This window comes from Dendronephthya gigantea, unplaced genomic scaffold (genome assembly GCF_004324835.1).
Source record: "Dendronephthya gigantea isolate DGI-Jeju-01 unplaced genomic scaffold, DenGig_1.0 000187F, whole genome shotgun sequence".
NCBI lineage: Eukaryota > Metazoa > Cnidaria > Anthozoa > Malacalcyonacea > Nephtheidae > Dendronephthya > Dendronephthya gigantea.
The window spans coordinates 89,397-115,836 of NW_021163197.1; the positions used below are offsets into that span (position 1 = coordinate 89,397).

Here is a 26,440-nt window from a genome sequence, read left to right on the forward strand (position 1 = left end):
TTTTTTTTAAATCTCCTAACGAGAAAGTTACTTTCGACCTGCTTCCATTGTCGTTGAATCAAAATTTATTTTTAGGATAAAAAATATTGATTGGTTAATTTCCCAACGAAAGCATTAGCTGCCCGGTTAGCTCAGTTGGTAGAGCATCAGACTTTTAATCTGAGGGCCATGGGTTCGAGTCCCATATCGGGCTTGTTTTGATTACCTGTTTGATTAAACGGGAAATTCAGTAAAGAATACTTACTTCAATAATTGAATGCGTGAGCAGAAATAAACACTTTGAAAAATATATCGGACTTGACAGCTTTGTCGCTGAAAGATAAATTATTTTTAAGAGATTAGAAGGCATGTGAAATTTTCAAAAAAATACGGTCGTAAAAATATTTTTTAATCAATCTCCTAACGAGAAGGTTACTTTCGACCTGCTTCCATTGTCGTTGAATCAAAAATTATTCATAGGATAAAAAACATTGATTCGTTAATTTCACAACACTTGCATAGGTGCCCGGTTAGCTCAGTTGGTAGAGCATCAGACTTTTAATCTGAGGGCCATGGGTTCGAGTCCCATATCGGGCTGGTTTTGATTACCTGTATATTAAACTGGAAATTCAGTAAAGAATGCTTATTTGAATAATTGAATAGTGATCATAAATAAACACTTTGACAAATATGTAAGACTTGACAGTTTTGTCACTGAAAGAGAAATTATTTTTAGGAGATTAGAAGGCATGTGCAATTTTCAATAAAAAAAAGTTGCTAAAAATTTTTTCGCTGAATCTCCTAACGAGAGAGTTACTTTCGACCTGCTTCCATTTTCGTTGAATCAAAAATTATTTTTAGGATAAAAAATATTGATTGGTTAATTTCCCAACGAAAGCATTAGCTGCCCGGTTAGCTCAGTTGGTAGAGCATCAGACTTTTAATCTGAGGGCCATGGGTTCGAGTCCCATATCGGGCTTGTTTTGATTACCTGTTTGATTAAACGGGAAATTCAGTAAAGAATACTTACTTCAATAATTGAATGCGTGAGCAGAAATAAACACTTTGAAAAATATATCGGACTTGACAGCTTTGTCGCTGAAAGATAAATTATTTTTAAGAGATTAGAAGGCATGTGAAATTTTCAAAAAAATACGGTCGTAAAAATATTTTTTAATCAATCTCCTAACGAGAAGGTTACTTTCGACCTGCTTCCATTGTCGTTGAATCAAAAATTATTCATAGGATAAAAAACATTGATTCGTTAATTTCACAACACTTGCATAGGTGCCCGGTTAGCTCAGTTGGTAGAGCATCAGACTTTTAATCTGAGGGCCATGGGTTCGAGTCCCATATCGGGCTGGTTTTGATTACCTGTATATTAAACTGGAAATTCAGTAAAGAATGCTTATTTGAATAATTGAATAGTGATCATAAATAAACACTTTGACAAATATGTAAGACTTGACAGTTTTGTCACTGAAAGAGAAATTATTTTTAAGATTAGAAGGCATGTGCAATTTTCAATAAAAAAAAGTTGCTAAAAATTTTTTCGCTGAATCTCCTAACGAGAAAGTTACTTTCGACCTGCTTCCATTGTCGTTGAATCAAAATTTATTTTTAGGATAAAAAATATTGATTGGTTAATTTCCCAACGAAAGCATTAGCTGCCCGGTTAGCTCAGTTGGTAGAGCATCAGACTTTTAATCTGAGGGCCATGGGTTCGAGTCCCATATCGGGCTTGTTTTGGTTACCTGTTTGATTAAACGGGAAATTCAGTAAAGAATACTTACTTCAATAATTGAATGCGTGAGCAGAAATAAACACTTTGAAAAATATATCGGACTTGACAGCTTTGTCGCTGAAAGATAAATTATTTTTAAGAGATTAGAAGGCATGTGAAATTTTCAAAAAAATACGTCCGTAAAAATATTTTTTAATCAATCTCCTAACGAGAAGGTTACTTTCGACCTGCTTCCATTGTCGTTGAATCAAAAATTATTTATAGGATAAAAAACATTGATTCGTTAATTTCACAACGCTTGCATAGGTGCCCGGTTAGCTCAGTTGGTAGAGCATCAGACTTTTAATCTGAGGGCCATGGGTTCGAGTCCCATATCGGGCTGGTTTTGATTACCTGTATACTAAACTGGAAATTCAGTAAAGAATGCTTATTTGAAAACTTGAATAGTGATCATAAATAAACACTTTGACAAATATATAAGACTTGACAGTTTTGTCACGAAAAGAGAAATTATTTTTAGGAGATTAGAAGGCATGTGCAATTTTCAATAAAAAAAAGTTGCTAAAAATTTTTTTGCTGAATCTCCTAACGAGAAAGTTACTTTCGACCTGCTTCCATTGTCGTTGAATCAAAAATTATTTTTAGGATAAAAAATATTGATTGGTTAATTTCCAACGAAAGCACAAGCTGCCCGGTTAGCTCAGTTGGTAGAGCATCAGACTTTTAATCTGAGGGCCTTGGGTTCGAGTCCAATATCGGGCTTGTTTTGGTTACCTGTTTGACTAAACGGGAAATTCAGTAAAGAATACTTACTTCAATAATTGAATGCGTGAGCAGAAATAAACACTTTGAAAAACATATCGGACTTGACAGCTTTGTCGCTGAAAGATAAATTATTTTTAAGAGATTAGAAGGCATGTGAAATTTTCAAAAAAATACGTTCGTAAAAATATTTTTTAATCAATCTCCTAACGAGAAGGTTACTTTCGACCTGCTTCCATTGTCGTTGAATCAAAAATTATTCATAGGATAAAAAACATTGTTTGGTTAATTTCACAACACTTGCATAGGTGCCCGGTTAGCTCAGTTGGTAGAGCATCAGACTTTTAATCTGAGGGCCATGGGTTCGAGTCCCATATCGGGCTGGTTTTGATTACCTGTATATTAAACTGGAAATTCAGTAAAGAATGCTTATTTGAAATACTTGAATATGATCATAAATAAACACTTTGAAATATATAAGAGTTGACAGTTTTGTCACTGAAAGAGAAATTATTTTTAGGAGATTAGAAGGCATGTGCAATTTTCAATAAAAAAAAGTTGCTAAAAAATTTTTTGCTGAATCTCCTAACGAGAAAGTTACTTTCGACCTGCTTCCATTGTCGTTGAATCAAAAATTATTTTTAGGATAAAAAATATTGATTGGTTAATTTCCCAACGAAAGCACTAGCTGCCCGGTTAGCTCAGTTGGTAGAGCATCAGACTTTTAATCTGAGGGCCATGGGTTCGAGTCCCATATCGGGCTTGTTTTGGTTACCTGTTTGATTAAACGGGAAATTCAGTAAAGAATACTTACTTCAATAATTGAATGCGTGAGCAGAAATAAACACTTTGAAAAACATATCGGACTTGACAGCTTTGTCGCTGAAAGATAAATTATTTTTAAGAGATTAGAAGGCATGTGAAATTTTCAAAAAAATACGTTCGTAAAAATATTTTTTAATCAATCTCCTAACGAGAAGGTTACTTTCGACCTGCTTCCATTGTCGTTGAATCAAAAATTATTCATAGGATAAAAAACATTGATTCGTTAATTTCACAACACTTGCATAGGTGCCCGGTTAGCTCAGTTGGTAGAGCATCAGACTTTTAATCTGAGGGCCATGGGTTCGAGTCCCATATCGGGCTGGTTTTGATTACCTGTATATTAAACTGGAAATTCAGTAAAGAATGCTTATTTGAATACTTGAATAGTGATCATAAATAAACACTTTGACAAATATATAAGACTTGACAGTTTTGTCACTGAAAGAGAAATTATTTTTAGGAGATTAGAAGGCATGTGCAATTTTCAAAAAAAAGTTGCTAAAAATTTTTTTGCTGAATCTCCTAACGAGAAAGTTACTTTCGACCTGCTTCCATTGTCGTTGAATCAAAAATTATTTTTAGGATAAAAAATATTGATTGGTTAATTTCCCAACGAAAGCATTAGCTGCCCGGTTAGCTCAGTTGGTAGAGCATCAGACTTTTAATCTGAGGGCCATGGGTTCGAGTCCCATATCGGGCTTGTTTTGATTACCTGTTTGATTAAACGGGAAATTCAGTAAAGAATACTTACTTCAATAATTGAATGCGTGAGCAGAAATAAACACTTTGAAAAATATATCGGACTTGACAGCTTTGTCGCTGAAAGATAAATTATTTTTAAGAGATTAGAAGGCATGTGAAATTTTCAAAAAAATACGTTCGTAAAAATATTTTTTAATCATCTCCTAACGAGAAGGTTACTTTCGACCTGCTTCCATTGTCGTTGAATCAAAAATTATTCATAGGATAAAAAACATTGATTCGTTAATTTCACAACACTTGCATAGGTGCCCGGTTAGCTCAGTTGGTAGAGCATCAGACTTTTAATCTGAGGGCCATGGGTTCGAGTCCCATATCGGGCTGGTTTTGATTACCTGTATATTAAACTGGAAATTCAGTAAAGAATGCTTATTTGAATACTTGAATAGTGATCATAAATAAACACTTTGACAAATATATAAGACTTGACAGTTTTGTCACTGAAAGAGAAATTATTTTTAGGAGATTAGAAGGCATGTGCAATTTTCAATAAAAAAAAGTTGCTAAAAATTTTTTTGCTGAATCTCCTAACGAGAAAGTTACTTTCGACCTGCTTCCATTGTCGTTGAATCAAAAATTATTTTTAGGATAAAAAATATTGATTGGTTAATTTCCAACGAAAGCACTAGCTGCCCGGTTAGCTCAGTTGGTAGAGCATCAGACTTTTAATCTGAGGGCCATGGGTTCGAGTCCCATATCGGGCTTGTTTTGTTACCTGTTTGATTAAACGGGAAATTCAGTAAAGAATACTTACTTCAATAATTGAATGCGTGAGCAGAAATAAACACTTTGAAAAATATATCGGACTTGACAGCTTTGTCGCTGAAAGATAAATTATTTTTAAGAGATTAGAAGGCATGTGAAATTTTCAAAAAAATACGTTCGTAAAAATATTTTTTAATCAATCTCCTAACGAGAAGGTTACTTTCGACCTGCTTCCATTGTCGTTGAATCAAAAATTATTCATAGGATAAAAAACATTGATTCGTTAATTTCACAACACTTGCATAGGTTCCCGGTTAGCTCAGTTGGTAGAGCATCAGACTTTTAATCTGAGGGCCATGGGTTCGAGTCCCATATCGGGCTGGTTTTGATTACCTGTATATTAAACTGGAAATTCAGTAAAGAATGCTTATTTGAAAACTTGAATAGTGATCATAAATAAACACTTTGACAAATATATAAGACTTGACAGTTTTGTCACTGAAAGAGAAATTATTTTTAGGAGATTAGAAGGCATGTGCAATTTTCAATAAAAAAAAGTTGCTAAAAATTTTTTTGCTGAATCTCCTAACGAGAAAGTTACTTTCGACCTGCTTCCATTGTCGTTGAATCAAAAATTATTTTTAGGATAAAAAATATCGATTGGTTAATTTCCAACGAAAGCACTAGCTGCCCGGTTAGCTCAGTTGGTAGAGCATCAGACTTTTAATCTGAGGGCCTTGGGTTCGAGTCCCATATCGGGCTTGTTTTGTTACCTGTTTGATTAAACGGGAAATTCAGTAAAGAATACTTACTTCAATAATTGAATGCGTGAGCAGAAATAAACACTTTGAAAAACATATCGGACTTGACAGCTTTGTCGCTGAAAGATAAATTATTTTTAAGAGATTAGAAGGCATGTGAAATTTTCAAAAAAATACGTTCGTAAAAATATTTTTTAATCAATCTCCTAACGAGAAGTTTACTTTCGACCTGCTTCCACTGTCGTTGAATCAAAAATTATTCATACGATAAAAAACATTGATTGGTTAATTTCACAACACTTGCATAGGTGCCCGGTTAGCTCAGTTGGTAGAACATCAGACTTTTAATCTGAGGGCCATGGGTTCGAGTCCCATATCGGGCTGGTTTTGATTACCTGTATATTAAACTGGAAATTCAGTAAAGAATGCTTATTTGAATACTTGAATATGATCATAAATAAACACTTTGACAAATATATAAGACTTGACAGTTTTGTCACTGAAAGAGAAATTATTTTTAGGAGATTAGAAGGCATGTGCAATTTTCAAAAAAATACGTTGCTAAAAATTTTTTTTTGCTGAATCTCCTAACGAGAAAGTTACTTTCGACCTGCTTCCATTGTCGTTGAATCAAAAATTATTTTTAGGATAAAAAATATTGATTGGTTAATTTCCCAACGAAAGCATTAGCTGCCCGGTTAGCTCAGTTGGTAGAGCATCAGACTTTTAATCTCAGGGCCATGGGTTCGAGTCCCATATCGGGCTTTTTTGATTACCTGTTTGATTAAAACGGGAAATTCAGTAAAGAATACTTACTTCAATAATTGAATGCGCTGAGCAGAAATAAACACTTTGAAACATATCGGACTTGACAGCTTTGTCGCTGAAAGATAAATTATTTTTAAGAGATTAGAAGGCATGTGAAATTTTCAAAAAAATACGTTCGTAAAAATATTTTTAATCAATCTCCTAACGAGAAGGTTACTTTCGACCTGCTTCCATGTCGTTGAATCAAAAATTATTCATAGGATAAAAACATTGATTCGTTAATTTCACAACACTTGCATAGGTGCCGTTAGCTCAGTTGGTAGAGCATCAGACTTTTTAATCTGAGGCCATGGGTTCGAGTCCCATATCGGGCTGGTTTTGATTACCTGTATATTAAACTGGAAATTCAGTAAAGAATGCTTATTTGAAATACTTGAATAGTGATCAATAAATAACACTTTGACAAATATATAAGACTTGACAGTTTTGTCACTGAAAAGAAATTATTTTTAGGAGATTAGAAGGCATGTGCAATTTTCAATAAAAAAAAGTTGCTAAAAATTTTTTCGCTGAATCTCCTAACGAGAAAGTTACTTTCGACCTGCTTCCATTGTCGTTGAATCAAAAATTATTTTTAGGATAAAAAATATTGATTGGTTAATTTCCCAAAAAAGCACTAGCTGCCCGGTTAGCTCAGTTGTTAGAGCATCAGGCTTTTATCTGAGGGCCATGGGTTCGAGTCCATATCGGGCTTTTTTGATTACCTGTTTGATTAAACGGGAATTCAGTAAAGAATACTTACTTCAATAATTGAATGCGTGAGCAGAAATAAACACCTTGAAAAATATCGGACTTGACAGCTTTGTCGCTGAAAAGATAAATTATTTTTAAGAGATTAGAAGGCATGTGAAATTTCAAAAAAAACGTGCTAAAATATTTTTTTAATCAATCTCCTAAAGAGAAGTTACTTTCGACCTGCTTCCATTGTCGTTGAATCAAAAAATTTTCATAGGATAAAAAATATTGATTGGTTTAATTTCAACAAAGCATAGGTGCCCGGTTAGCTCAGTTGGTTAGAGCATCAGACTTTTAATCTGAGGGCCATGGGTTTTCGAGTCCCATATCGGGCTGGTTTTGATTACCTGTGTATTAAACTGGAAATTCAGTAAAGAATGCTTATTTGAATACTTGAATAGTGATCAATAAATAAACACTTGACAATAATATAAGACTGACAGTTTTGTCACTGAAGAGAAATTTTTAGAGAGATTAGAAGGCATGTGCAATTTTCAATAAAAAAAGTTGCTAAAAATTTTTTTGCTGAATCTCCTAACGAGAAAGTTACTTTCGACCTGCTTCCATGTCGTTGAATCAAAAATTATTTTTAGGATAAAAAATTGATTGGTTAATTTCCAACGAAAGCACTAGCTGCCCGGTTAGCTCAGTTGGTAGAGCATCAGACTTTTAATCTGAGGGCCATGGGTTCGAGTCCCATATCGGGCTTTTTTGGTTACCTGTTTGATTAATACGGGAAATTCAGTAAAGATACTTACTTCAATAATTGAATGCGTGAGGCAGAAATAAACACTTTGAAAAAACATATTCGGACTTGACAGCTTTGTCGCTGAAAGATAAATTATTTTTAAGAGATTAGAAGGCATGTGAAATTTTCAAAAAAATACGTTCGTAAAAAATTTTTTAATCAATCTCCTAACGAGAAGGTTACTTTCGACCTGCTTCCATTGTCGTTGAATCAAAAATTATTCATAGGATAAAAAACATTGATTCGTTAATTTCACAACACTTGCATAGGTGCCCGGTTAGCTCAGTTGGTAGAGCATCAGACTTTTAATCTGAGGGCCATGGGTTCGAGTCCCATATCGGGAGGTTTTGATTACCTGTATATTAAACTGGAAATTCAGTAAAGAATGCTTATTTGAATACTTGAATAGTGATCATAAATAAACACTTTGACAAATATATAAGACTTGACAGTTTTGTCACTGAAAGAGAAATTAATTTTAGGAGATTAGAAGGCATGTGCAATTTTCAATAAAAAAAAGTTGCTAAAAATTTTTTTGCTGAATCTCCTAACGAGAAAGTTACTTTCGACCTGCTTCCATTGTCGTTGAATCAAAAATTATTTTTAGGATAAAAATATCGATTGGTTAATTTCCAACGAAAGCACTAGCTGCCCGGTTAGCTCAGTTGGTAGAGCATCAGACTTTTAATCTGAGGGCCTTGGGTTCGAGTCCCATATCGGGCTTGTTTTGGTTACCTGTTTGACTAAACGGGAAATTCAGTAAAGAATACTTACTTCAATAATTGAATGCGTGAGCAGAAATAAACACTTTGAAAAACATATCGGACTTGACAGCTTTGTCGCTGAAAGATAAATTATTTTTAAGAGATTAGAAGGCATGTGAAATTTTCAAAAAAATACGTTCGTAAAAATATTTTTTAATCAATCTCCTAACGAGAAGGTTACTTTCGACCTGCTTCCATTGTCGTTGAATCAAAAATTATTCATAGAATAAAAAACATTGATTCGTTAATTTCACAACACTTGCATAGGTGCCCGGTTAGCTCAGTTGGTAGAGCATCAGACTTTTAATCTGAGGGCCATGGGTTCGAGTCCCATATCGGGCTGGTTTTGATTACCTGTATATTAAACTGGAAATTCGGTAAAGAATGCTTATTTGAAAACTTGAATAGTGATCATAAATAAACACTTTGACAAATATATAAGACTTGACAGTTTTGTCACTGAAAGAGAAATTATTTTTAGGAGATTAGAAGGCATGTGCAATTTTCAATAAAAAAAAGTTGCTAAAAATTTTTTTTGCTGAATCTCCTAACGAGAAAGTTACTTTCGACCTGCTTCCATTGTCGTTGAATCAAAAATTATTTTTAGGATAAAAAATATTGATTGGTTAATTTCCCAACGAAAGCATTAGCTGCCCGGTTAGCTCAGTTGGTAGAGCATCAGACTTTTAATCTGAGGGCCATGGGTTCGAGTCCCATATCGGGCTTGTTTTGATTACCTGTTTGATTAAACGGGAAATTCAGTAAAGAATACTTACTTCAATAATTGAATGCGTGAGCAAATAAACACTTTGAAAAACATATCGGACTTGACAGCTTTGTCGCTGAAAGATAAATTATTTTTAAGAGATTAGAAGGCATGTGAAATTTTCAAAAAAATACGTTCGTAAAAATATTTTTTTCAATCTCCTAACGAGAAGGTTACTTTCGACCTGCTTCCATTGTCGTTGAATCAAAAATTATTCATAGGATAAAAAACATTGATTCGTTAATTTCACAACACTTGCATAGGTGCCCGGTTAGCTCAGTTGGTAGAGCATCAGACTTTTAATCTGAGGGCCATGGGTTCGAGTCCCATATCGGGCTGTTTTGGTTACCTGTTTGATTAAACGGGAAATTCAGTAAAGAATACTTACTTCAATAATTGAATGTGTGAGCAGAAATAAACACTTTGAAAAATATATCGGACTTGACAGTTTGTCGCTGAAAGATAAATTATTTTTAAGAGATTAGAAGGCATGTGAAATTTTCAAAAAAATACGTTCGTAAAAATTTTTTAATCAATCTCCTAACGAGAAGTTACTTTCGACCTGCTTCCATTGTCGTTGAATCAAAAATTATTTAGGAAAAAACATTGATTGGTTAATTTCAACAAAGCTTGCTAGCTGCCCGGTTAGCTCAGTTGGTAGAGCATCAGACTTTTAATCTGAGGGCCATGGGTTCGAGTCCCATATCGGGCTGTTTTGATTACCTGTATATTAAACTGGAAATTCAGTAAAGAACTTTTTGAATAATTGAATAGTGAGCAAATAAACACTTTGAAAATATATAAGACTTGACAGTTTTGTCGCTGAAAGAGAAATTATTTTTAGGAGATTAGAAGGCATGTGCAATTTTCAAAAAAATACGTTGCTAAAAATTTTTTTTGCTGAATCTCCTAACGAGAAAGTTACTTTCGACCTGCTTCCATTGTCGTTGAATCAAAAATTATTTTAGGATAAAAAAATTTGATCGGTTAATTTCCAACGAAAGCACTAGCTGCCCGGTTAGCTCAGTTGGTAGAGCATCAGACTTTTAATCTGAGGGCCATGGGTTCGAGTCCCATATCGGGCTGTTTTGGTTACCTGTTTGATTAAACTGGAAATTCAGTAAAGAATACTTATTTCAATAATTGAATAGTGAGCAAAATAAACACTTTGAAAATATATCGGACTTGACAGCTTTGTCGCTGAAAGATAAATTATTTTTAGAGATTAGAAGGCATGTGCAATTTTCAAAAAATACGTTCGTAAAATATTTTTTAATCAATCTCCTAACGAGAAGTTACTTTCGACCTGCTTCCATTGTCGTTGAATCAAAAATTATTCATAGGATAAAAACATTGATTGGTTAATTTCACAACACTTGCATAGGTGCCCGGTTAGCTCAGTTGGTAGAGCATCAGACTTTTAATCTGAGGGCCATGGGTTCGAGTCCCATATCGGGCTTGGTTTTGATTACCTGTATATTAAACTGGAAATTCAGTAAAGAATGCTTATTTGAATAATTGAATAGTGATCATAAATAAACACTTTGACAAATATATAGACTTGACAGTTTTGTCACTGAAAGAGAAATTATTTTTAGGAGATTAGAAGGCATGTGCAATTTTCAATAAAAAAGTTGCTAAAAATTTTTTTGCTGAATCTCCTAACGAGAAAGTTACTTTTGACCTGCTTCCATTGTCGTTGAATCAAAAATTATTTTTAGGATAAAAATATTGATTGGTTAATTTCCCAACGAAAGCCTAGCTGCCCGGTTAGCTCAGTTGGTAGAGCATCAGACTTTTAATCTGAGGGCCATGGGTTCGAGTCCCATATCGGGCTTGTTTTGGTTACCTGTTTGATTAAACGGGAAATTCAGTAAAGAATACTTACTTCAATAATTGAAGGCGTGAGCAGAAATAAACACTTTGAAAAATATATCGGACTTGACAGCTTTGTCGCTGAAAGATAAATTATTTTTAGGAGATTAGAAGGCATGTGAAATTTTCAAAAAAATACGTTCGTAAAAATATTTTTTAATCAATCTCCTAACGAGAAGGTTACTTTCGACCTGCTTCCATTGTCGTTGAATCAAAAATTATTCATAGGATAAAAAACATTGATTCGTTAATTTCACAACGCTTGCATAGGTGCCCGGTTAGCTCAGTTGGTAGAGCATCAGACTTTTAATCTGAGGGCCATGGGTTCGAGTCCCATATCGGGCTGGTTTTGATTACCTGTATATTAAACTGGAAATTCAGTAAAGAATGCTTATTTGAATAATTGAATGGTGAGCAGAAATAAACACTTTGACAAATGTATAAGACTTGACAGCTTTGTCGCTAAAAGAGAAATTTTTTTTAGGAGATTAGAAGGCATGTGCAATTTTCAAAAAAATACGTTGCTAAAAATATTTTTTGCTAAATCTCCTAACGAAAAAGTTACTTTCGACCTACTTGCATTGTCGTTGAATGAAAAATTTTTTTTAGGATAAAAAATATTGATTGGTTAATTTCCCAAAAAAGCACTAGCTGCCCGGTTAGCTCAGTTGTTAGAGCATCAGACTCTTAATCTGATGGCCATTGGTTCGAGTCCCATATCGGGCTGGTTTTGATTACTTGTTTGATTAAACAGGAAATTCAGTAAAGAATGCTTATTTCAATAATCGAATGGTTGAGTAGAAATAAACACCTTGACGAATATTTCGGGCTTGACTGCTTTGTCGCTGAAAGAGAAATTATTTTTACTTGATTCGACGGCATGTGAACTTTTCAAAAAAATACGTTGCTAAAAATATTTCTTGCTAAATCTCCTAGCGAGAAAGTTACTTTTGACCTGGTTGCATTGTCGTTGAATGACAAATTATTTTTAGGATAAAAAATGTTTTTGATTACCTGTTTGACTAAACGGGAAATTCAGTAAAGAATGCTTACTTTAATAATTGAATGCTTGAGGGGAAATAAACATCTTCAAGACGACGACGTGGCTGAAAGAGGTTTGTCGCTGGGTAAGTTTCTTTTAGTCTTTTGTTTAGCTCTCCTATTCACAGACACACTCTAAAAATTTTAGACGAAAGCATGAAGTATTGGCGTTGTAAAAATGTCCCGAAGTTGAAGTCGCGTATCTGAGAAAAACAACGTTAAATTTTTGCATCATTATAATGACTTATTTAATTAGAACAATACAATACAACAAAATGCAATTGAAAGGAAGAACAATACTCAATAGAACCAACGATTCGCAAAGCCATGGTTTTACCCAGAGACATGGAAAACATACGAAAGATGCTTTGTTGAAGGCATATTTTTGTGTTTGAAAGTGCAGGCATGTTATTAAGGACACCATAAAATTATGTAACTTATATCGTTTTACAGAAAATGAAAAGTAGCGCAAAATTTTGCCCTAAACCACCTTAGTAGTTTGTTACCTGCAGATTACATGCAGGTTATATTTCAAAAGTTTCATAATAATGAACTATGTCGTAAACCTTTTTTTCTCCCAACCAGAATAGTTTCATGGTGTCTTTTCTTCATGTATCTATTAACAAAGTAAACCATGAATGCCCCATGGCTTTGGATGTGTATTTTAGAGATAGAACGACAGAGAATGATCTATTATAGGTATCCATTAACCTTGTTTGTGACACCCGTCGTAATATAATAACGACAATTATTCAAAAATTATTTTTTTGTACTAGACCACCTTAACAGTGTTATATAATTGTTGAAGGTATATCAAAGTTATGAAATAATACTACGCTAGCTACAGAGTATTAACTTGCATACAGAGAGGTAATTTCCCGAAAAAACCGTAAGGTGTTTTTGTCAGCCGCCATGTTCTTAGCTAGTACCTGCACATGCGCAGTCTATGTAAATAATCTATGCTTTCAAAATGGAAAATAAACGATTTTTTCTTCTCTTTCTGAAAGTTTATTGCAACCACCATATTTTTGAAAGTTGAAAGTTCGAGTTTAAAGAAGAGTCTGACAAGTCTTTCACGGAGTGTAGTTATTACTCTGTGATACGTCTACAGACGTCTATATTCTTTATCTAGAGAATATTCTCGGCAAATTTCATCGACACCGTGATATTCAACAGTTTTTGAGATACAATCAATGCTAGAAGTTACATAACCTTGCGAAAATTTACTTGGGGAAAATACTGTAAAAGTTTTAGCATAAATTAGAATAATACCAAAAGAACAAAGCCATTAAAATGGAGAATGGTAAGATAAACCAATTGCGTGCAACAACTGTCTACATTTTTTCTCATTTTTTTTCAGTTTTTAACCCTTTACTCTGGGAAGTTAAATGTAGACATTGGGGGCGAAAATTTCGGCACTTAGAAAATCTATACGTCTTTGCCCCATAATTAAGCAACGACTTAATACTTCAACGAAGCTTAACCCTACTGTGCAAAATGTTTGGTTTTATATACATTCTACCTTTGTTATTAAGACCATAAAAACTTGGAACATCGAAAATGGAGAAGTTTTCAATACTTTTAAAGTAACCAATATGTAGCTTTAGGTGCTCGGTAAAATTTACTTACAGGAAAATGGTAATAAAAATTTCTCTTTTAATTCTCATTTAAAAGAATTTATCAATAGTTCCAAAATTCTGTTACAGATTTTCACTAACTTTCTAATTTTCTGAGTAATTTGCGAACAAAAACACAAAGTAATATTGATTCGCCATTGGGATGGACTAGTGCAGCCTATTGAGGCAGGAAAAAAGTAGTTGGATGATATCTCTGGGTTAGAACCTGTTGCGCTTCTGGCAAAAGGTGATAGGTATTGTTTAACATTAAATTTTTGGTTAAGTGTGGACAATTTAGGCATTTTTCGAAACGTTGAATTCGCTTTATTTACTCTCTATATGTGCGCCTAATAACACAACCTTACTGCAGAGCAACGAAATACTGGGTAGAAATACCAAATTACTGGGTAATATACTGGAAATTGAAACTACAGAGGTCCAAAAACAACTATTGCATATTCCAATATGTCCAATTACTGTTTCGTCACAAACGGAAATAGATTTTCACGAAAACCAGCAGTTATCTCTTAGAGGCAGATTACATGGAACAGGCTAGCCTGCTTTCCTGGGCTAGCCTTGCTGAGAGAAATAATTTCTAAAATTCAAGTATATGAGGCACATGATATCCCGAGGGTAAACCGGTCTGGCAAAAAGTTACTAATTTTCCCAATTGGTTTTCGCAACATAATCTCATTCACGCGTTCACCATCTTACTATTTAATATATCGAAATAATTTATCCATTTCCTTTACCACTCGATGCATTTGCAGCTTATTGATCAGTTTCTTTGTCAAATCGCTTATCAAAACGCACAAAATGGCTTTGCAGGAACAAGGGATTCCTAAATTTTTAAGCGCATGGCCCAGACCTCACGCGCATCATGCTTCTAAAGGCGGATTTCCACTTACAGCGAAATCGTTCGCTAGCGAAATATTTGCATATTTTCTTTTGAATTCGGAACAGTCAAGTCGAACTAATTGATTTATGCTGTTAAAATTCAAAAGAAAATATGCAAATATTTCGCTAGCGAACGATTTCGCTGTAAGTGGAAATCCGCCTTAAGAGGATCGCACATACATATTTTTCAATTGTATTGTGCGTGGCGTGTCTCTGGTATATAGTATTTTACGTATCACCACAGACATTCGTTTCGCTCTTGCTCTGCTCTTTGTTTATTCCTTAGTTCTTGCTATACGGAATTATGCCTGCTACCACTACCAGAGCGAGTAAACGAGTGAAAAGGCGAACGCAACCAACCCGACCCGGCCGTCCGCGACGATCGTCCCGCTCCGGTCCACTCACGGCTCCCAGTACATCGGTGAATACCTTGCCGCAGTCATTGTCCGCGCCAACTACTGCACCAACAACAGACAACACCTCTGCGGGGTCTACCAACCATTTTACCCTCTCAGAAGCTACTCTTGCCCGAATAATTTCGGAAACAACGCAGGCGGTCATGGCCAACCTCCAGTCACACACCATCCCATCTACACCGCCCGAGTTCTCGACGGAGACGCGTGAATTGCCAGTGGTTGCTTCGGGTGTGTTGGGTACGGCAGACGCCACGATGCAGGGGCCGGTGGCGTCTGCTTTACTCAATATATCAGGTGAGCCTAACTTAGTGCCGGTATCGCGGTCCCCAACGCCAAGCTCCAAATTTAATTCCATCAGTTTGCCTATCGGAGCAAACGTTAGTGCCAAATTGAAGTCGAAAATTTGGGCCAATGAATTTTTAGATTTCAGCCTATTGCTTGGTTCTGGGGCTTGTGATACTCGTTATCAGCTGTCGGTGGGGCCTCAAGAAGGCTCCAATGTTCCGCTTTTATCTTTGGAACCAACACACAAAGTGAAGTCCATCCCTAATATCGAGGCATGGACTTCAGCGTTTCAAATTTTTGTCGGGGTGTACACAACTAAATTCCCCATGGAGGCATGGCGCGCTTTTTGGTTTTGAGTGGTGTTACGGTGCCTGGCCCGACAATTGGAAAACTTTTAACATAACCATTTTGGAATTCTACCCAATCGTATTAAGCGTTCTTCTGTGGGGAGACCAGATGCGTAACCAGCGTATAACTTTTTTCACCGATAATGCGGCATTGGTTGATATTATAAATAAGGCTACTTCTCGTGATGTGACTGTTATGGTGTTTGTTCGACGCCTGGTGCTGGCTTGTTTGCAATTTAATATTCTCTTTCGCGCTCGCCATGTAGCGGGGGTTACAAATGTTTTGGCTGACTCCTTATCTCGCTTGCAGGTTTCGAAGTTCAAACGGCTAGCTCCGGTGGGCGTTCGGCCAACACCGACAGTCATACCGCCTCACCTTCTCCCACACAATTGGCCGCTATTACCTCGCGGTTAATTCAATCTAGTTTGCAGCCTTCGTCAATCCCTACCTATCGCAGGGCATGGAAACTCTACAATCAGTTTTCTTCTGCAGTTTTTCAATCTGCTTCAGTCAAACTGCCCATATCGCCTTCAGACTTGGGTTTATTTATCGCATTCATGTTTCAGCGCAATTATGCAGCCTCGACCGCGAATACATATGTTTCTGCATTAGGTTATTGTCACCGTTTAACGGGCGTGCATGACCCTACAAAGGTATTTTGGGTTCTCGAAATGTTGAAAGGATATGGTAAGCTTGGCTCCGGTGTTGATGCACGCCTTCCAATCACTATTTCTATCCTCCGCACAATTTTACAACAGACTTCTCTCGTTGCATCTAGTGAATATCGCGCACTTTTATTTAGGGCAATGTGTACGACAGCCTTTTTTGCCTTTTGCGGGTTGGTGAAATAACGACTTGCCCACGGTCTCCCGGCGTGCTTCAATTATCTCAAGTGGTTCAGCTTGTTGATAATTTGGGCAATATTTCCGGTTTGAAAATCAATTTTGCGAACTTTAAACATTCCTACAATCAACCTCGTGTTTCTCTTACACTTCACCGCCGTTCCGATATTTGCCCTGTGCAGACATTACTCGACTATTTTGCGCGTCGCGGTTTATCCGATGGCCCACTTTTTCGCACTCTCGATGGGCGCGCAGTAACACGCAAACTATTTACTGAGCATTTGGCTTGATTTTTCGTGCATGTGGTCTTGACCCTACTAAGTATAAGGGGCACAGTTTTCGAATTGGTGCAGCTACTTTCGCTGCGGAATGCGGTTTTTCTGACGCTCAAATCAGAGTAATGGGTAGGTGGAAATCCGACGCATTCCGCAAGTACATTCGTAGTCCAAACTTATCTTCGCGACCTATTTCGCATCATATGTCGACATGAGTAATTTATTGCCGTGCCTGGCGGGGGTTGACCTTGGCTGCACACCTCTTAGTTCGTACTTATTTCGTTATATCCCATATTCGTTGCAACTACGATAACTACGATGAGACTCATTGGTAATCGGGCGCAATGCTGATACAGGGGTAAAGCTAGCGCTCCTCTACCTCATATCACTATTTTCATATTGGCGACTCAGGTTGCAGATACTCGGCCGGTCAATGCAGGGGCACGACTGGTTGGAGATCTGTACCTTTTCCTTGCTGCGATTCTTATATGTGGGTTTCTTATATGCATGTTTTATATATTATTTGTTTTGCTGATTTTACAAGTCTGTCTGTGGATACCTTGTCATGACGGGGTGGGGTTTGTCTCCTTTACCCAAGGAGCCTTGTGGCGTTTAAATTAGCCCCACCTTTTCTGTGCAAATTGTTTAGTAATTGAATTTATTGTTTGTTGATTAATAATTAATTTGTTGTTAAGTAAAAATTAATAAATCGGCATGTGCGTTAGACAATTACGCACATTGCCAAAATTATTCCAACTCTGTGTCTGAGTTGTTTTTGTACGAGATCTAGAACACAGAAAACAGAGCTCGTCATGACAAGGTATCTTTTAGATATGAAGGGAAGCGATAAAGGAATTATTGGCATACCAATAAAGAATTTATTGCTTCCTGCACTTGAGACTTTATAATAAAGTAGATTAAATACTTTAGTTTGACGCGCAGGTAATTTCCCTGGAATTCTGATGACATATAGGTAACGTGTGGGAAAGCGGAGATGAGGGTCAGTATAGATAAAGAGCAGAATGTGCTGCCAATTCATTCTGCTCCTCGCTTCGACAAGGTCATTACAGATCAAATTTGAACCCGCCCTCCTCCCCGTTTTCTCACGCGAGCTTAATGTAAAGGTATATTAGTATATTCGGTAGGGCGTTTAAATTAGCCCCACCTTTTCTGTGCAAATTGTTTAGTAATTGAATTTATTGTTTGTTGATTAATAATTAATTTGTTGTTAAGTAAAAATTAATAAATCGGCATGTGCGTTAGACAATTACGCACATTGCCAAAATTATTCCAACTCTGTGTCTGAGTTGTTTTTGTACGAGATCTAGAACACAGAAAACAGAGCTCGTCATGACAAGGTATCTTTTAGATATGAAGGGAAGCGATAAATACAAATTACCAGCGGTAATGTGCGATCCAGGGGGCGCCAAATTACCAGCTATAGTAACTGCGCCAGCATGCATGAAATCAGCCCTTGCCCCTTAGGGTCTGTCTACATGAGACGGTGAGTTAGTCACGCCCGAAAATGATTCCTTCGCTCTATTCCTTCAGACTGTTTAAACTAAGGCCAATGCAATTTGTTTAAAACAAAAATATTGCAATTAAGTTGCAATTACATGTCAGAAGGGTGCAACTCGGTTGCGCAAACTGAAATTATTTTATTCGTCCGCAAAAGTTCATCCTGTTCGCAAGCTAGTCTGTAGTGTTAAACTGCTTTTGCCTAATTTTTCAACTATTACGAGACTAGTTGCAGTTGGGGGTGTCAGACGCTACAGTTAACTTTCATACAATTTGCAATGCAACTATTAATTGGATCGAAAGTTGCAAACTAGGGGTGACCGTGTTCGACAACACAATCTGTTTTGGAACTTGCAACGCAAGCCATTAAGGAATTTAATATTATATTCTTGTGATATTAAGGGTGTATATTCATAAATTCACATTCCGATACTTTAAAAACAATCGCTTTCAAAAAAAATCAGTCGGGCACAAGATGAATATATTTTAAAATTGCTCCCCAAATTATTTAGCACCTAGTTAGGGGTCTGATTCTTATGTATGTATGTACCGATTCGTATACTGAGATACAGTAAAACTGTTATAAAATAGTATTATGTGGTAGATCAAAATATTATTTTTATACTGTATATGTAAATAGATCTGAATAAATTTATGCATGATGACAGTTAAGGTCGTTAAGGGTAATTGCCATTTAGTGCAAATGACTGGCGCGATCGATTATTTGCTTTCTTTTGAAATACAGGGTGTATCAAAAAAATTCGAATCGAAATTTTGCGTGTAATAATGCAAAATATATATGACAAATTTGGTTGATTTTTACCCCTTTGTTAAGTTCATTTATTTCTCTTTCAAATGACACGTTGTACGTGTAATTTAGTTGAAAAATGAAGAAGTACTGGTTCGACAAAAAAGTTCATGAAAATCACAATTTTTCCGCCGATGGGAACTGGACGTTTGTTTTATTGAAAATTAGTCCCAAAGTGGTTTAAAATCTAATCATTACTGTAAACTAAAACGCAAATTTATCGCAAAAATTTTGCTTATTCAATGTTCAACGATAGAAGTTTGAAGAACACAATGCCTTCATTAATTAAATTTGCATTTTCTTTTGTCTGGAGGTCTTATTTCGAATTCCCATCGGCGGAAAAATTTGATTTCGAGCAACAATTTTTAAAAGACGATAACTCGGCCAGTTTTGGTCGTGTCGATATAAGAACGGGCTAATCTTTGTTGCCATAAGCCATATAAAAATTATATCGTTTTCTTTAGTATTTATACACAGCAGGTTGTCAAAATTTGGATTCGAATTTTTTATACACACAGTACAGTCTGTACACTAAATTACACGTACAACGTGTCATTTGAAAGAGAAATGAATGAACTTAACAATAGCGTAAAAATCAACCAAATTTGCGTCAAATATATTTTGCATTATTACACGCAAAACTTCGATTCGAATTTTTTTTTATACACCCTGTATAGTTGATCGACCTCTGTACAGTGATATATATCAAATATAGATTTTACTTTTGACATGACTTAGTTACGCTATGAAAAACTATATTTCATGAAAAAGAATCAATAACTGATCTTTTGAGTTTTGGTTATGCTGTTTTTTCAATAGAACTCTTATGGGATTTGAAAATGTCATGCACTGGAGCTTTCACTGATATTTAATGCCAATTCAGAGTATTTTCAGTCAAACAATTACGATGAATCAATATTCAATCCTCCCAGTGAATCTATACTAGTCTCTCTATTGATCCTTTCTAGTCTATTTTAGATTAATTTAAAACATTAAACATGATGACTGACATGACTGTGTTGAGTGCTGATACAAAATATTTTACTGTTAGATTTTCAACAGTGGTTGTTAAAAGTCTAGTATGTTATCTTGTTTGCCTTGTCAAATGCAAAGTCAATAATCATAGATTAATAGACTTCTTGGCATCTTGCACCTTGTTGATCAAGCTACATTCTACAAGCTTGATTCAAGCTTGTTAATTTGCAATGGTTTTCACTCCCCTCTGGCTGACTGGCTCTGTCCTCTGGGTGTATTGAGTACAGTTAAACTTGGTCTGATCTCTCTTTTTTAGGATAATAAAGATGCTATTAAATTTAGGGATGGCTTTTTTGCAAATTACTGGAGCATTCCTCTGAATATTGACAATATTGCTCATTTTTAGACTTTGTTCTTTGTGTTTTGTTTGCGTTTTTCCTGATCGGAAGCAAAATGTCTGGGACATTTTATACACTTTCTCATACTGTATTTTACTTCCGTAAATGAGTTTGCGGTATGCATTTCATTTAGGACAGATTATCTCAACTGTTTTAGGGTAAAATGACCATGGCGGTCAAGTACATGGCATATGTGCCAAAATCTGAATCCAGGATGAAAGTCCTGAAAATGACCACACCCAGAAATGGCATATTCGACATAGCCACAAATCCTGAATTATATTTAAGCTACAGTCTTTCTGAATTGTTTATATGGTTCAGAATGATTGCTTTTAGGGGTGGTCACTGGAGGGTGAAATTAGCCTAAGTTTCATATTTAACAAGAAAATGAATGTTTACCATTCCAGGTCAACTGCTAATTATGCATAAAATTAAAGATTCACCTAGGAAAAGTCTAATTACTCTGGCGTCAGCGACGGAGTTGAAAATTCGCCTCGGTTTTGTTTTTTTCAGTATTTTTTTTTGTTACTTTTCGTCGTCGCAAGTCTGTAATGGCGCAAAATATACTAGTATTTGAAATGTGTATGTGATGGGATTTATCTGTCCCAGTCTTGTCTCCCAAGAGTTGTGGTGCACAGCTTTGGCTAATTTTCCGATGCGCAATTCGATTTCGTTCGCATGATACGGCAATTTGCACAACGCAGTTTGCACAGGATTGAAAATTTATTAATATAACTATATAAGCACGAATTCCAAAGGCAAAGTGTAAGACAAAGTGAATGTATCTGGCGGTTTATTTACATTTTTGAGCAATTGAACTTCTATACTTTTTAAAGAACGATGTGCTTCTGAATTTCGCGATCGAACAACATTTAGGTTCGCAAGGCATCTAAATGAATATGAACTGTATTCTTTGTTTGCAATCACGTGATCTACGGAAATTTGATTTTCATCTGACGGGCAAGTTTAGGCAAGTTAAATATGGCGGCTGCTCCAGAGTCAAGTCATTCGACATCTTCGACCACTTCCTCTTCTTTATCAGATTATTTCTACAAGTTAGAACCCAATGTAAAAGCGAGATACATTGAAAAGATCACATTATGTGATGGTATAGATCCCTATGCTATGAATAAAAACAGTTTTTCGACAGACTTCAAGGACCTACCGAATCTGGAATTTCCAGATATCTCGAATTATCTCGTTATCCAAACGTCCTTTTACTCAAAACAGCAGATGAAGGCTTTCAAGAGTCTTGAGGCGTACAACTTTTTTGTATGTGGATGGGTACACGGCACTGGTATAAAGAAATTAAAGAATGGGAACCAACTAATAATGGCAAGGGTACCGTACAGTTTTAAGTATTAAGGAATTTAATTTATATTGTATAATTTGGTTCATTTGCTCAAATTTTTTTTTGTTTTGAACAGGTTAATCACTCCCAGAGATCTACAGAAACACCGTTAAAGACTTGGGTGATAATGAAGGAAGATGGTGAAGTACTGACAGGACATTGCAATTGCATGGCAGGGTTTGTAAAATCTATAAATTTCGTTTGCAAATTAGTGAGTTTGAAGTATCAGTAGTGTATTATTAAACACAAGGTTAAAACATTTGTTTCATATATAGATTGGCAGAGTCTTGCTCTCATGTAGGAGCAGTGCTATATTTCATTGAAACAGCAGTGCGGACACGTGAAACTATTACCTGTACGATGGAAAAAAGCAAGTGGTTGATGCCAGCACCTATGAAAAAGGTTTGCTTCATAACAGCAATATTATTATTATAGTGTTAGAGAAGTGCATGTAGATTAAATAACAAATTGCCATTATATATGCAGTGCACATGAATAGTACTAAGCTGTATTGTATGTTTTTCTGCAGATCGAACCTGCATCAGTCAAAACAATGGACCTATCCTCAGCAAAGGCAAAAAAACAAAAGATGGATAATGCTATGTGTGGAAAGTCATCCCCTACAATACAACAACCAAAGCCACCATGCCCCACAGTTGCACATGGATCAATGGAATACCATGAGTTCTTTAAAACCCTGAATAAGAACTTTCCCAAAAGTGCCTGTTTAATGTCAAAACGACTCTATTATTCCTCATTTATACCTATGTCAGCCACTGAGGTATTACCAAAGCCTATTATGAGCTATGGATCAGAAGAATCATTAAAACTTGACCACAACCAATTAATGAATGAATGCCAGAAGCTAACATTAAAAATAACAGCAAAACAAGTAGCTGTCTTAGAAGCAGAAACCAGGAGGCAAAGCAACTCAAAACTATGGTTTACACATAGAGCTGGTCGAATCACAGCATCAAGACTTAAATCTGTTGTCCGAACAAATCCAGAAAAACCATCAAAGTCGTTGATTAAGTCTATATGCTATCCAGAAGCATATAGGTTTTCAAGTGAAGCTACCAGGTATAACTATTTGCAGAACAAGAATTTTTTATTGTAATGTATTGATTTTATATTTTGATAATTTTGCATTTTATTCCTTTAGATATGGTTGCAATCATGAGGGTATTGCAAGGAAAAAGTATGAAAGTGTCATGTGCCAACAACATGAAACATTTTCAGTATGTGAAAGTGGGTTAAGAGTGAACCTTAAATGGTCATTTATGGGTGCAACACCAGATGGGGTGGTCAATGTGTGATTGTTGTGGTATTGGAGCATGTGAAATAAAGGTATACAACTCATTCTTTTAAAAGCTTATATACATTAGGGATGGTTGAATACATTGTAAGGTCACCCTCTCTAATGTAAATCACTCCAATCTTTTCACTCACTGTATAGTGTCCATTTTGCAAGAAGGAGAAGGAAAACCTGGTAGATTGTGCAGGTGACAAGGGATTCTGTCTGGTCAAAAGTGAAACTGGTATACAGCTGGACAAGAACCATGCCTATTACTTTCAAATTCAAGCACAAATTCACATTATGGAAATTGATTATTGTGATTTTATAGTATGGAATGAGAATGACATTTACATAGAACGAGTCCTACCAGATATTGTATTTTGGGATAGTGTTGTACCTAAGGCAGAGTTGTTCTTTAGAAAGTGTATCCTGCCAGAAGTATTAGGGAGATTTTTCTCTAAACCATTTTCTGCCCTTGAGCTAAAAAATTCTGAGGAGTAAATATCACAATAACTTAAGATTTGTAATCATTTTGTACACAAATTTATAAATACAAATGTATGTTTAATATTCTTAAATAATTAAATTTAACTTACAGTATAACTCTTGAATATTTAAGTTATATCAACACTGCTAAATATTTTTAATATAATTATTTACATAAGGTAGATTTTCATTAATAATTCTTACTCCAATGGAACCACAGATTGACATAGGTTTGTCAGAGCACAACATACAACTCCAATCTTGTCAATCAATGAATGTTGTTCTCCAGGCTGTGTGTGCAAAAATTCGGTGGGCATTGCTCTACTTTGAAGGACTTGAAACTTGCGCCTTACTAACCCAATAACTCTTTCCACATGTATGCGGACATGAGCTATCTTTCGGGTTTCTTCCACTTCAAAAGGTGTTAGTTGTGACTTTCCTTTTGTGAAGGCTGGTATTTTAAGAGAGGCACAGTAGAGCCCAACATTCTCTTCAATGTTGAATCCACGATCTGCTAGTACAACATCACCTGGGAGAAGATTTTGAAGAATTTTGCTTTTCTCTGTTAGATGTTTGTCACTAACTCTTCCTCCCCAAGCATCTGATATGAAGGTAATATATCCTTGAGGTGCAATACCGATAAGAAATTTGACAGTATTGTGGTGCTTATAGTTTGACCAACTTTGAGCACGGGCTAATAAGTTAGATGGTCTCTCTACAAATACTTCGAAGCAATCTATTATTACAGCTATTTGGTTTCCAAAAGTGTTTCTGAAATCCATGGGCATTGTAGCCCTAAGTATTTCTCTCTCAGGCCATTCAATCAGAAACTGAAGTCTCAAGTGCAAAATAGATATCAATTTCTTGAAAACTCTAGATGCTGTCGCAGTGGATATTCCAAATCTGTATGCCAAGTCTTGGAGTGAAAGATTAAGTTTTAGTCTCATAAGAGTCAAGATAAGTTGTTCAAATTTAGTTAGTGCTGACCTGTCAGTGTGAGATATCCAAGCTTCACAAAGGTTAAACACCTGTAACAGTACCAAAAAGTTAGGTAGACCTGTATAAAATCTGGTCTTTGCTTCACTCTTTGCAAATTCCTCCTTCGAAAGTCCAGTAAGTGAGACCTTAGCCTGTAAGTCAAGTAGCTCAAGCTTTTTCTCAGCCAATTCTTTATCTCTTTCTTCCAACGACTCAGCAGTAACATATGTTTGGCATTCTTTCGTGCGTACAACAGTTGGGCCATCACGATCTGTGACATTTTCCAATGATTTATCTGTTCAAGTATACATTATGATATAAATTAGATACTCGTAGAAAATTAACAAAATCATAATGTAAAAATATTAATGTCATTTGCATTAACAGTATGTACCCATACTTGATAAGTCATTAACATCCTTTGGAAGTGGAGGATTCTGGAGAGACAGGAGAGCAAGGGCTGCCTGATTTTGTTGTCGCTTCTCTTCTCGTTCAACTGCTCTTTTCCGCCTTTTCAAAGCACATTCTGAAGTCGGTTTCACTTTTTGATGCCCAAGGTTAATTGTTGGTGCCCAATCAATATCTTCTTCATCAAATAGTTCACTTGGATAACCTGGAAAGGAGTGCTTTTGTAGCTTTTAGAATGCACTTGTCATTGGAAAACTTACAAAAAGGCTAATTCTCTACATTTCTCCAGGGTAGGGGGAGTAGGATTTCCAATGACAAGTACACATAATACAGTAACTATATATAAGTATTTTAATATACCTTCATTAAACATCAGATGAGAAGAGTTGTGTACAAGCAATTACACTAGTAAATATAACAACTGATGAACTAGATTTATGGGCTATAATACCTTTAACAAAATGGTCGCTGCATACACGAGCATGTCGAGACTCAACTCCTTTCGTCACCAACGACAGGTTGGCAAGCCATTTAGCTCGACGTCTTTTTGAAATATCTCTTGTTTTGTCTCCTCTGTGCGAGATTTCTTTAGGTATTCTGAAGAAGCGTTTATCCCTGTTCTTGTTCGAGCGGTTGGTACATAGATAAACCGAACAGCAATCCGGCATTTTGGATTTTAAAATATCTCCCAAAGCACACAACAGCCGCCATATTTGTTAAACTTGCCCGTCAGATGAAAATCAAATTTCCGTAGATCACGTGATTGCAAACAAAGAATTGTTTATGTTTAGAAGCTTTATATTGAAGACTGGCACGTGCGCGCCACGCCGGAGTTAACGCCAGAACAGCCTGAACAGCCAGAACAGGCGTCTTGTTTTCCCTATTTTCTAAAAATTTTTGCCATATGATGAAAAAACATGCTTATTTTAATATATTTATTATAAATTTCCTACGAAATAACAATGTTTTGTTGCGATACGACATATTTCATTTCACTTACCCGCCCCGCCAGAACACGATTTCAGGCTTCAGCATATTTCGCAAATTTGATCGCCGTTTTTCACCGTTCGTCGCAAGCACCATCCAAATACTGTACTTTAGCACGATTCTAATGGACTAAAGAATTATTCAACCAAGTTTCGATGGGTTTTGAAGTAGTGCCATGTAATATTTTTTCATTTTTGTGTCCCTTGACATTTCATCAATCGTCGTCTTTCTACACGATATAAAATGCCACTTCTTGATCCCCA

The 26,440-nt window shown here is 35.8% G+C and overlaps 2 protein-coding genes, 1 long non-coding RNA gene and 30 other non-coding genes across 40 annotated transcripts; 31 read left to right on the forward strand and 2 right to left on the reverse strand.

Moving 5' to 3' along the window:
• Positions 1 to 90: 90 nt before the first annotated feature.
• On the reverse strand, positions 91 to 9,803 carry LOC114538521. Of its 7 annotated transcripts, none has more exons than XR_003688764.1 (10): positions 9,765 to 9,803; positions 8,621 to 8,688; positions 5,587 to 5,654; positions 4,824 to 4,891; positions 4,062 to 4,129; positions 3,300 to 3,367; positions 2,537 to 2,604; positions 1,773 to 1,840; positions 1,010 to 1,077; positions 91 to 312 (listed from the first exon to the last, which is right to left on the reverse strand). It is a non-coding gene; the product is annotated as an uncharacterized LOC114538521 (long non-coding RNA). The 7 variants fall into 7 exon arrangements; XR_003688765.1 differs by lacking the exon at positions 9,765 to 9,803 and adding an exon at positions 8,965 to 9,045; XR_003688766.1 differs by lacking the exons at positions 8,621 to 8,688; positions 9,765 to 9,803 and adding exons at positions 3,644 to 3,748; positions 7,106 to 7,139.
• Trnak-uuu lies at positions 121 to 193 on the forward strand. The gene has a single exon. It is a non-coding gene; the product is annotated as a tRNA-Lys (tRNA).
• On the forward strand, positions 504 to 576 carry Trnak-uuu. The gene has a single exon. It is a non-coding gene; the product is annotated as a tRNA-Lys (tRNA).
• On the forward strand, positions 886 to 958 carry Trnak-uuu. The gene has a single exon. It is a non-coding gene; the product is annotated as a tRNA-Lys (tRNA).
• On the forward strand, positions 1,269 to 1,341 carry Trnak-uuu. Its single transcript has one exon. It is a non-coding gene; the product is annotated as a tRNA-Lys (tRNA).
• Trnak-uuu lies at positions 1,649 to 1,721 on the forward strand. Its single transcript has one exon. It is a non-coding gene; the product is annotated as a tRNA-Lys (tRNA).
• Trnak-uuu lies at positions 2,032 to 2,104 on the forward strand. Its single transcript has one exon. It is a non-coding gene; the product is annotated as a tRNA-Lys (tRNA).
• Trnak-uuu lies at positions 2,413 to 2,485 on the forward strand. Its single transcript has one exon. It is a non-coding gene; the product is annotated as a tRNA-Lys (tRNA).
• Trnak-uuu lies at positions 2,796 to 2,868 on the forward strand. Its single transcript has one exon. It is a non-coding gene; the product is annotated as a tRNA-Lys (tRNA).
• On the forward strand, positions 3,176 to 3,248 carry Trnak-uuu. The gene has a single exon. It is a non-coding gene; the product is annotated as a tRNA-Lys (tRNA).
• On the forward strand, positions 3,559 to 3,631 carry Trnak-uuu. The gene has a single exon. It is a non-coding gene; the product is annotated as a tRNA-Lys (tRNA).
• Positions 3,938 to 4,010, forward strand: Trnak-uuu. The gene has a single exon. It is a non-coding gene; the product is annotated as a tRNA-Lys (tRNA).
• Positions 4,320 to 4,392, forward strand: Trnak-uuu. The gene has a single exon. It is a non-coding gene; the product is annotated as a tRNA-Lys (tRNA).
• Positions 4,701 to 4,773, forward strand: Trnak-uuu. Its single transcript has one exon. It is a non-coding gene; the product is annotated as a tRNA-Lys (tRNA).
• Trnak-uuu lies at positions 5,083 to 5,155 on the forward strand. Its single transcript has one exon. It is a non-coding gene; the product is annotated as a tRNA-Lys (tRNA).
• On the forward strand, positions 5,464 to 5,536 carry Trnak-uuu. The gene has a single exon. It is a non-coding gene; the product is annotated as a tRNA-Lys (tRNA).
• Trnak-uuu lies at positions 5,846 to 5,918 on the forward strand. The gene has a single exon. It is a non-coding gene; the product is annotated as a tRNA-Lys (tRNA).
• Trnak-uuu lies at positions 6,228 to 6,300 on the forward strand. Its single transcript has one exon. It is a non-coding gene; the product is annotated as a tRNA-Lys (tRNA).
• On the forward strand, positions 7,358 to 7,433 carry Trnak-uuu. Its single transcript has one exon. It is a non-coding gene; the product is annotated as a tRNA-Lys (tRNA).
• Positions 7,734 to 7,806, forward strand: Trnak-uuu. The gene has a single exon. It is a non-coding gene; the product is annotated as a tRNA-Lys (tRNA).
• Trnak-uuu lies at positions 8,118 to 8,190 on the forward strand. Its single transcript has one exon. It is a non-coding gene; the product is annotated as a tRNA-Lys (tRNA).
• Trnak-uuu lies at positions 8,497 to 8,569 on the forward strand. The gene has a single exon. It is a non-coding gene; the product is annotated as a tRNA-Lys (tRNA).
• On the forward strand, positions 8,880 to 8,952 carry Trnak-uuu. Its single transcript has one exon. It is a non-coding gene; the product is annotated as a tRNA-Lys (tRNA).
• Trnak-uuu lies at positions 9,263 to 9,335 on the forward strand. The gene has a single exon. It is a non-coding gene; the product is annotated as a tRNA-Lys (tRNA).
• Trnak-uuu lies at positions 9,642 to 9,714 on the forward strand. Its single transcript has one exon. It is a non-coding gene; the product is annotated as a tRNA-Lys (tRNA).
• A 212-nt stretch (positions 9,804 to 10,015) lies between the features above and the next one.
• Positions 10,016 to 10,088, forward strand: Trnak-uuu. The gene has a single exon. It is a non-coding gene; the product is annotated as a tRNA-Lys (tRNA).
• A 300-nt stretch (positions 10,089 to 10,388) lies between these two features.
• Positions 10,389 to 10,461, forward strand: Trnak-uuu. The gene has a single exon. It is a non-coding gene; the product is annotated as a tRNA-Lys (tRNA).
• A 301-nt stretch (positions 10,462 to 10,762) lies between these two features.
• Trnak-uuu lies at positions 10,763 to 10,835 on the forward strand. The gene has a single exon. It is a non-coding gene; the product is annotated as a tRNA-Lys (tRNA).
• Positions 10,836 to 11,140: 305 nt separating this feature from the next.
• Trnak-uuu lies at positions 11,141 to 11,213 on the forward strand. Its single transcript has one exon. It is a non-coding gene; the product is annotated as a tRNA-Lys (tRNA).
• A 310-nt stretch (positions 11,214 to 11,523) lies between these two features.
• Trnak-uuu lies at positions 11,524 to 11,596 on the forward strand. Its single transcript has one exon. It is a non-coding gene; the product is annotated as a tRNA-Lys (tRNA).
• A 308-nt stretch (positions 11,597 to 11,904) lies between these two features.
• Trnak-cuu lies at positions 11,905 to 11,977 on the forward strand. Its single transcript has one exon. It is a non-coding gene; the product is annotated as a tRNA-Lys (tRNA).
• A 3,022-nt stretch (positions 11,978 to 14,999) lies between these two features.
• Positions 15,000 to 16,705, forward strand: LOC114538528 (cell wall protein DAN4-like). Its single transcript, XM_028559697.1, has 2 exons — positions 15,000 to 15,515; positions 16,164 to 16,705. Exons 1-2 carry the CDS (start codon positions 15,110 to 15,112, stop codon positions 16,703 to 16,705), a joined length of 948 nt encoding a protein of 315 aa, XP_028415498.1. The 5' UTR covers positions 15,000 to 15,109.
• Positions 16,706 to 23,915: 7,210 nt separating this feature from the next.
• On the reverse strand, positions 23,916 to 25,910 carry LOC114538520. 2 transcript variants are annotated; one of them, XM_028559690.1, is made up of 4 exons: positions 25,642 to 25,910; positions 25,183 to 25,395; positions 24,792 to 25,077; positions 23,938 to 24,720 (listed from the first exon to the last, which is right to left on the reverse strand). In XM_028559690.1, the coding sequence occupies exons 1-4, from the start codon at positions 25,856 to 25,858 to the stop codon at positions 24,678 to 24,680; spliced, it is 759 nt and encodes a 252-aa protein (XP_028415491.1). In that variant the 5' UTR covers positions 25,859 to 25,910; the 3' UTR covers positions 23,938 to 24,677. The 2 variants fall into 2 exon arrangements, with proteins under 2 accessions (XP_028415490.1, XP_028415491.1); XM_028559689.1 differs by having other exon boundaries at positions 23,916 to 25,077.
• Positions 25,911 to 26,440: the final 530 nt, after the last annotated feature.

Coding starts and splice junctions, on each gene's coding strand:
- LOC114538528 (XM_028559697.1), top strand. CDS start 15,110: ATGCCTGCTACCACTACCAGAGCGAGTAAACGAGTGAAAAGGCGAACG. Junction 15,516..16,163: donor TGCTTTACTCAATATATCAG/GTGAGCCTAACT, acceptor TCTCGCTTGCAG/GTTTCGAAGTTCAAACGGCT.
- LOC114538520 (XM_028559689.1), bottom strand. CDS start 25,858: ATGCCGGATTGCTGTTCGGTTTATCTATGTACCAACCGCTCGAACAAG. Junction 25,396..25,641: donor CAGCGACCATTTTGTTAAAG/GTATTATAGCCC, acceptor ACTCCTTTCCAG/GTTATCCAAGTGAACTATTT. Junction 25,078..25,182: donor GGATGTTAATGACTTATCAA/GTATGGGTACAT, acceptor ATACTTGAACAG/ATAAATCATTGGAAAATGTC.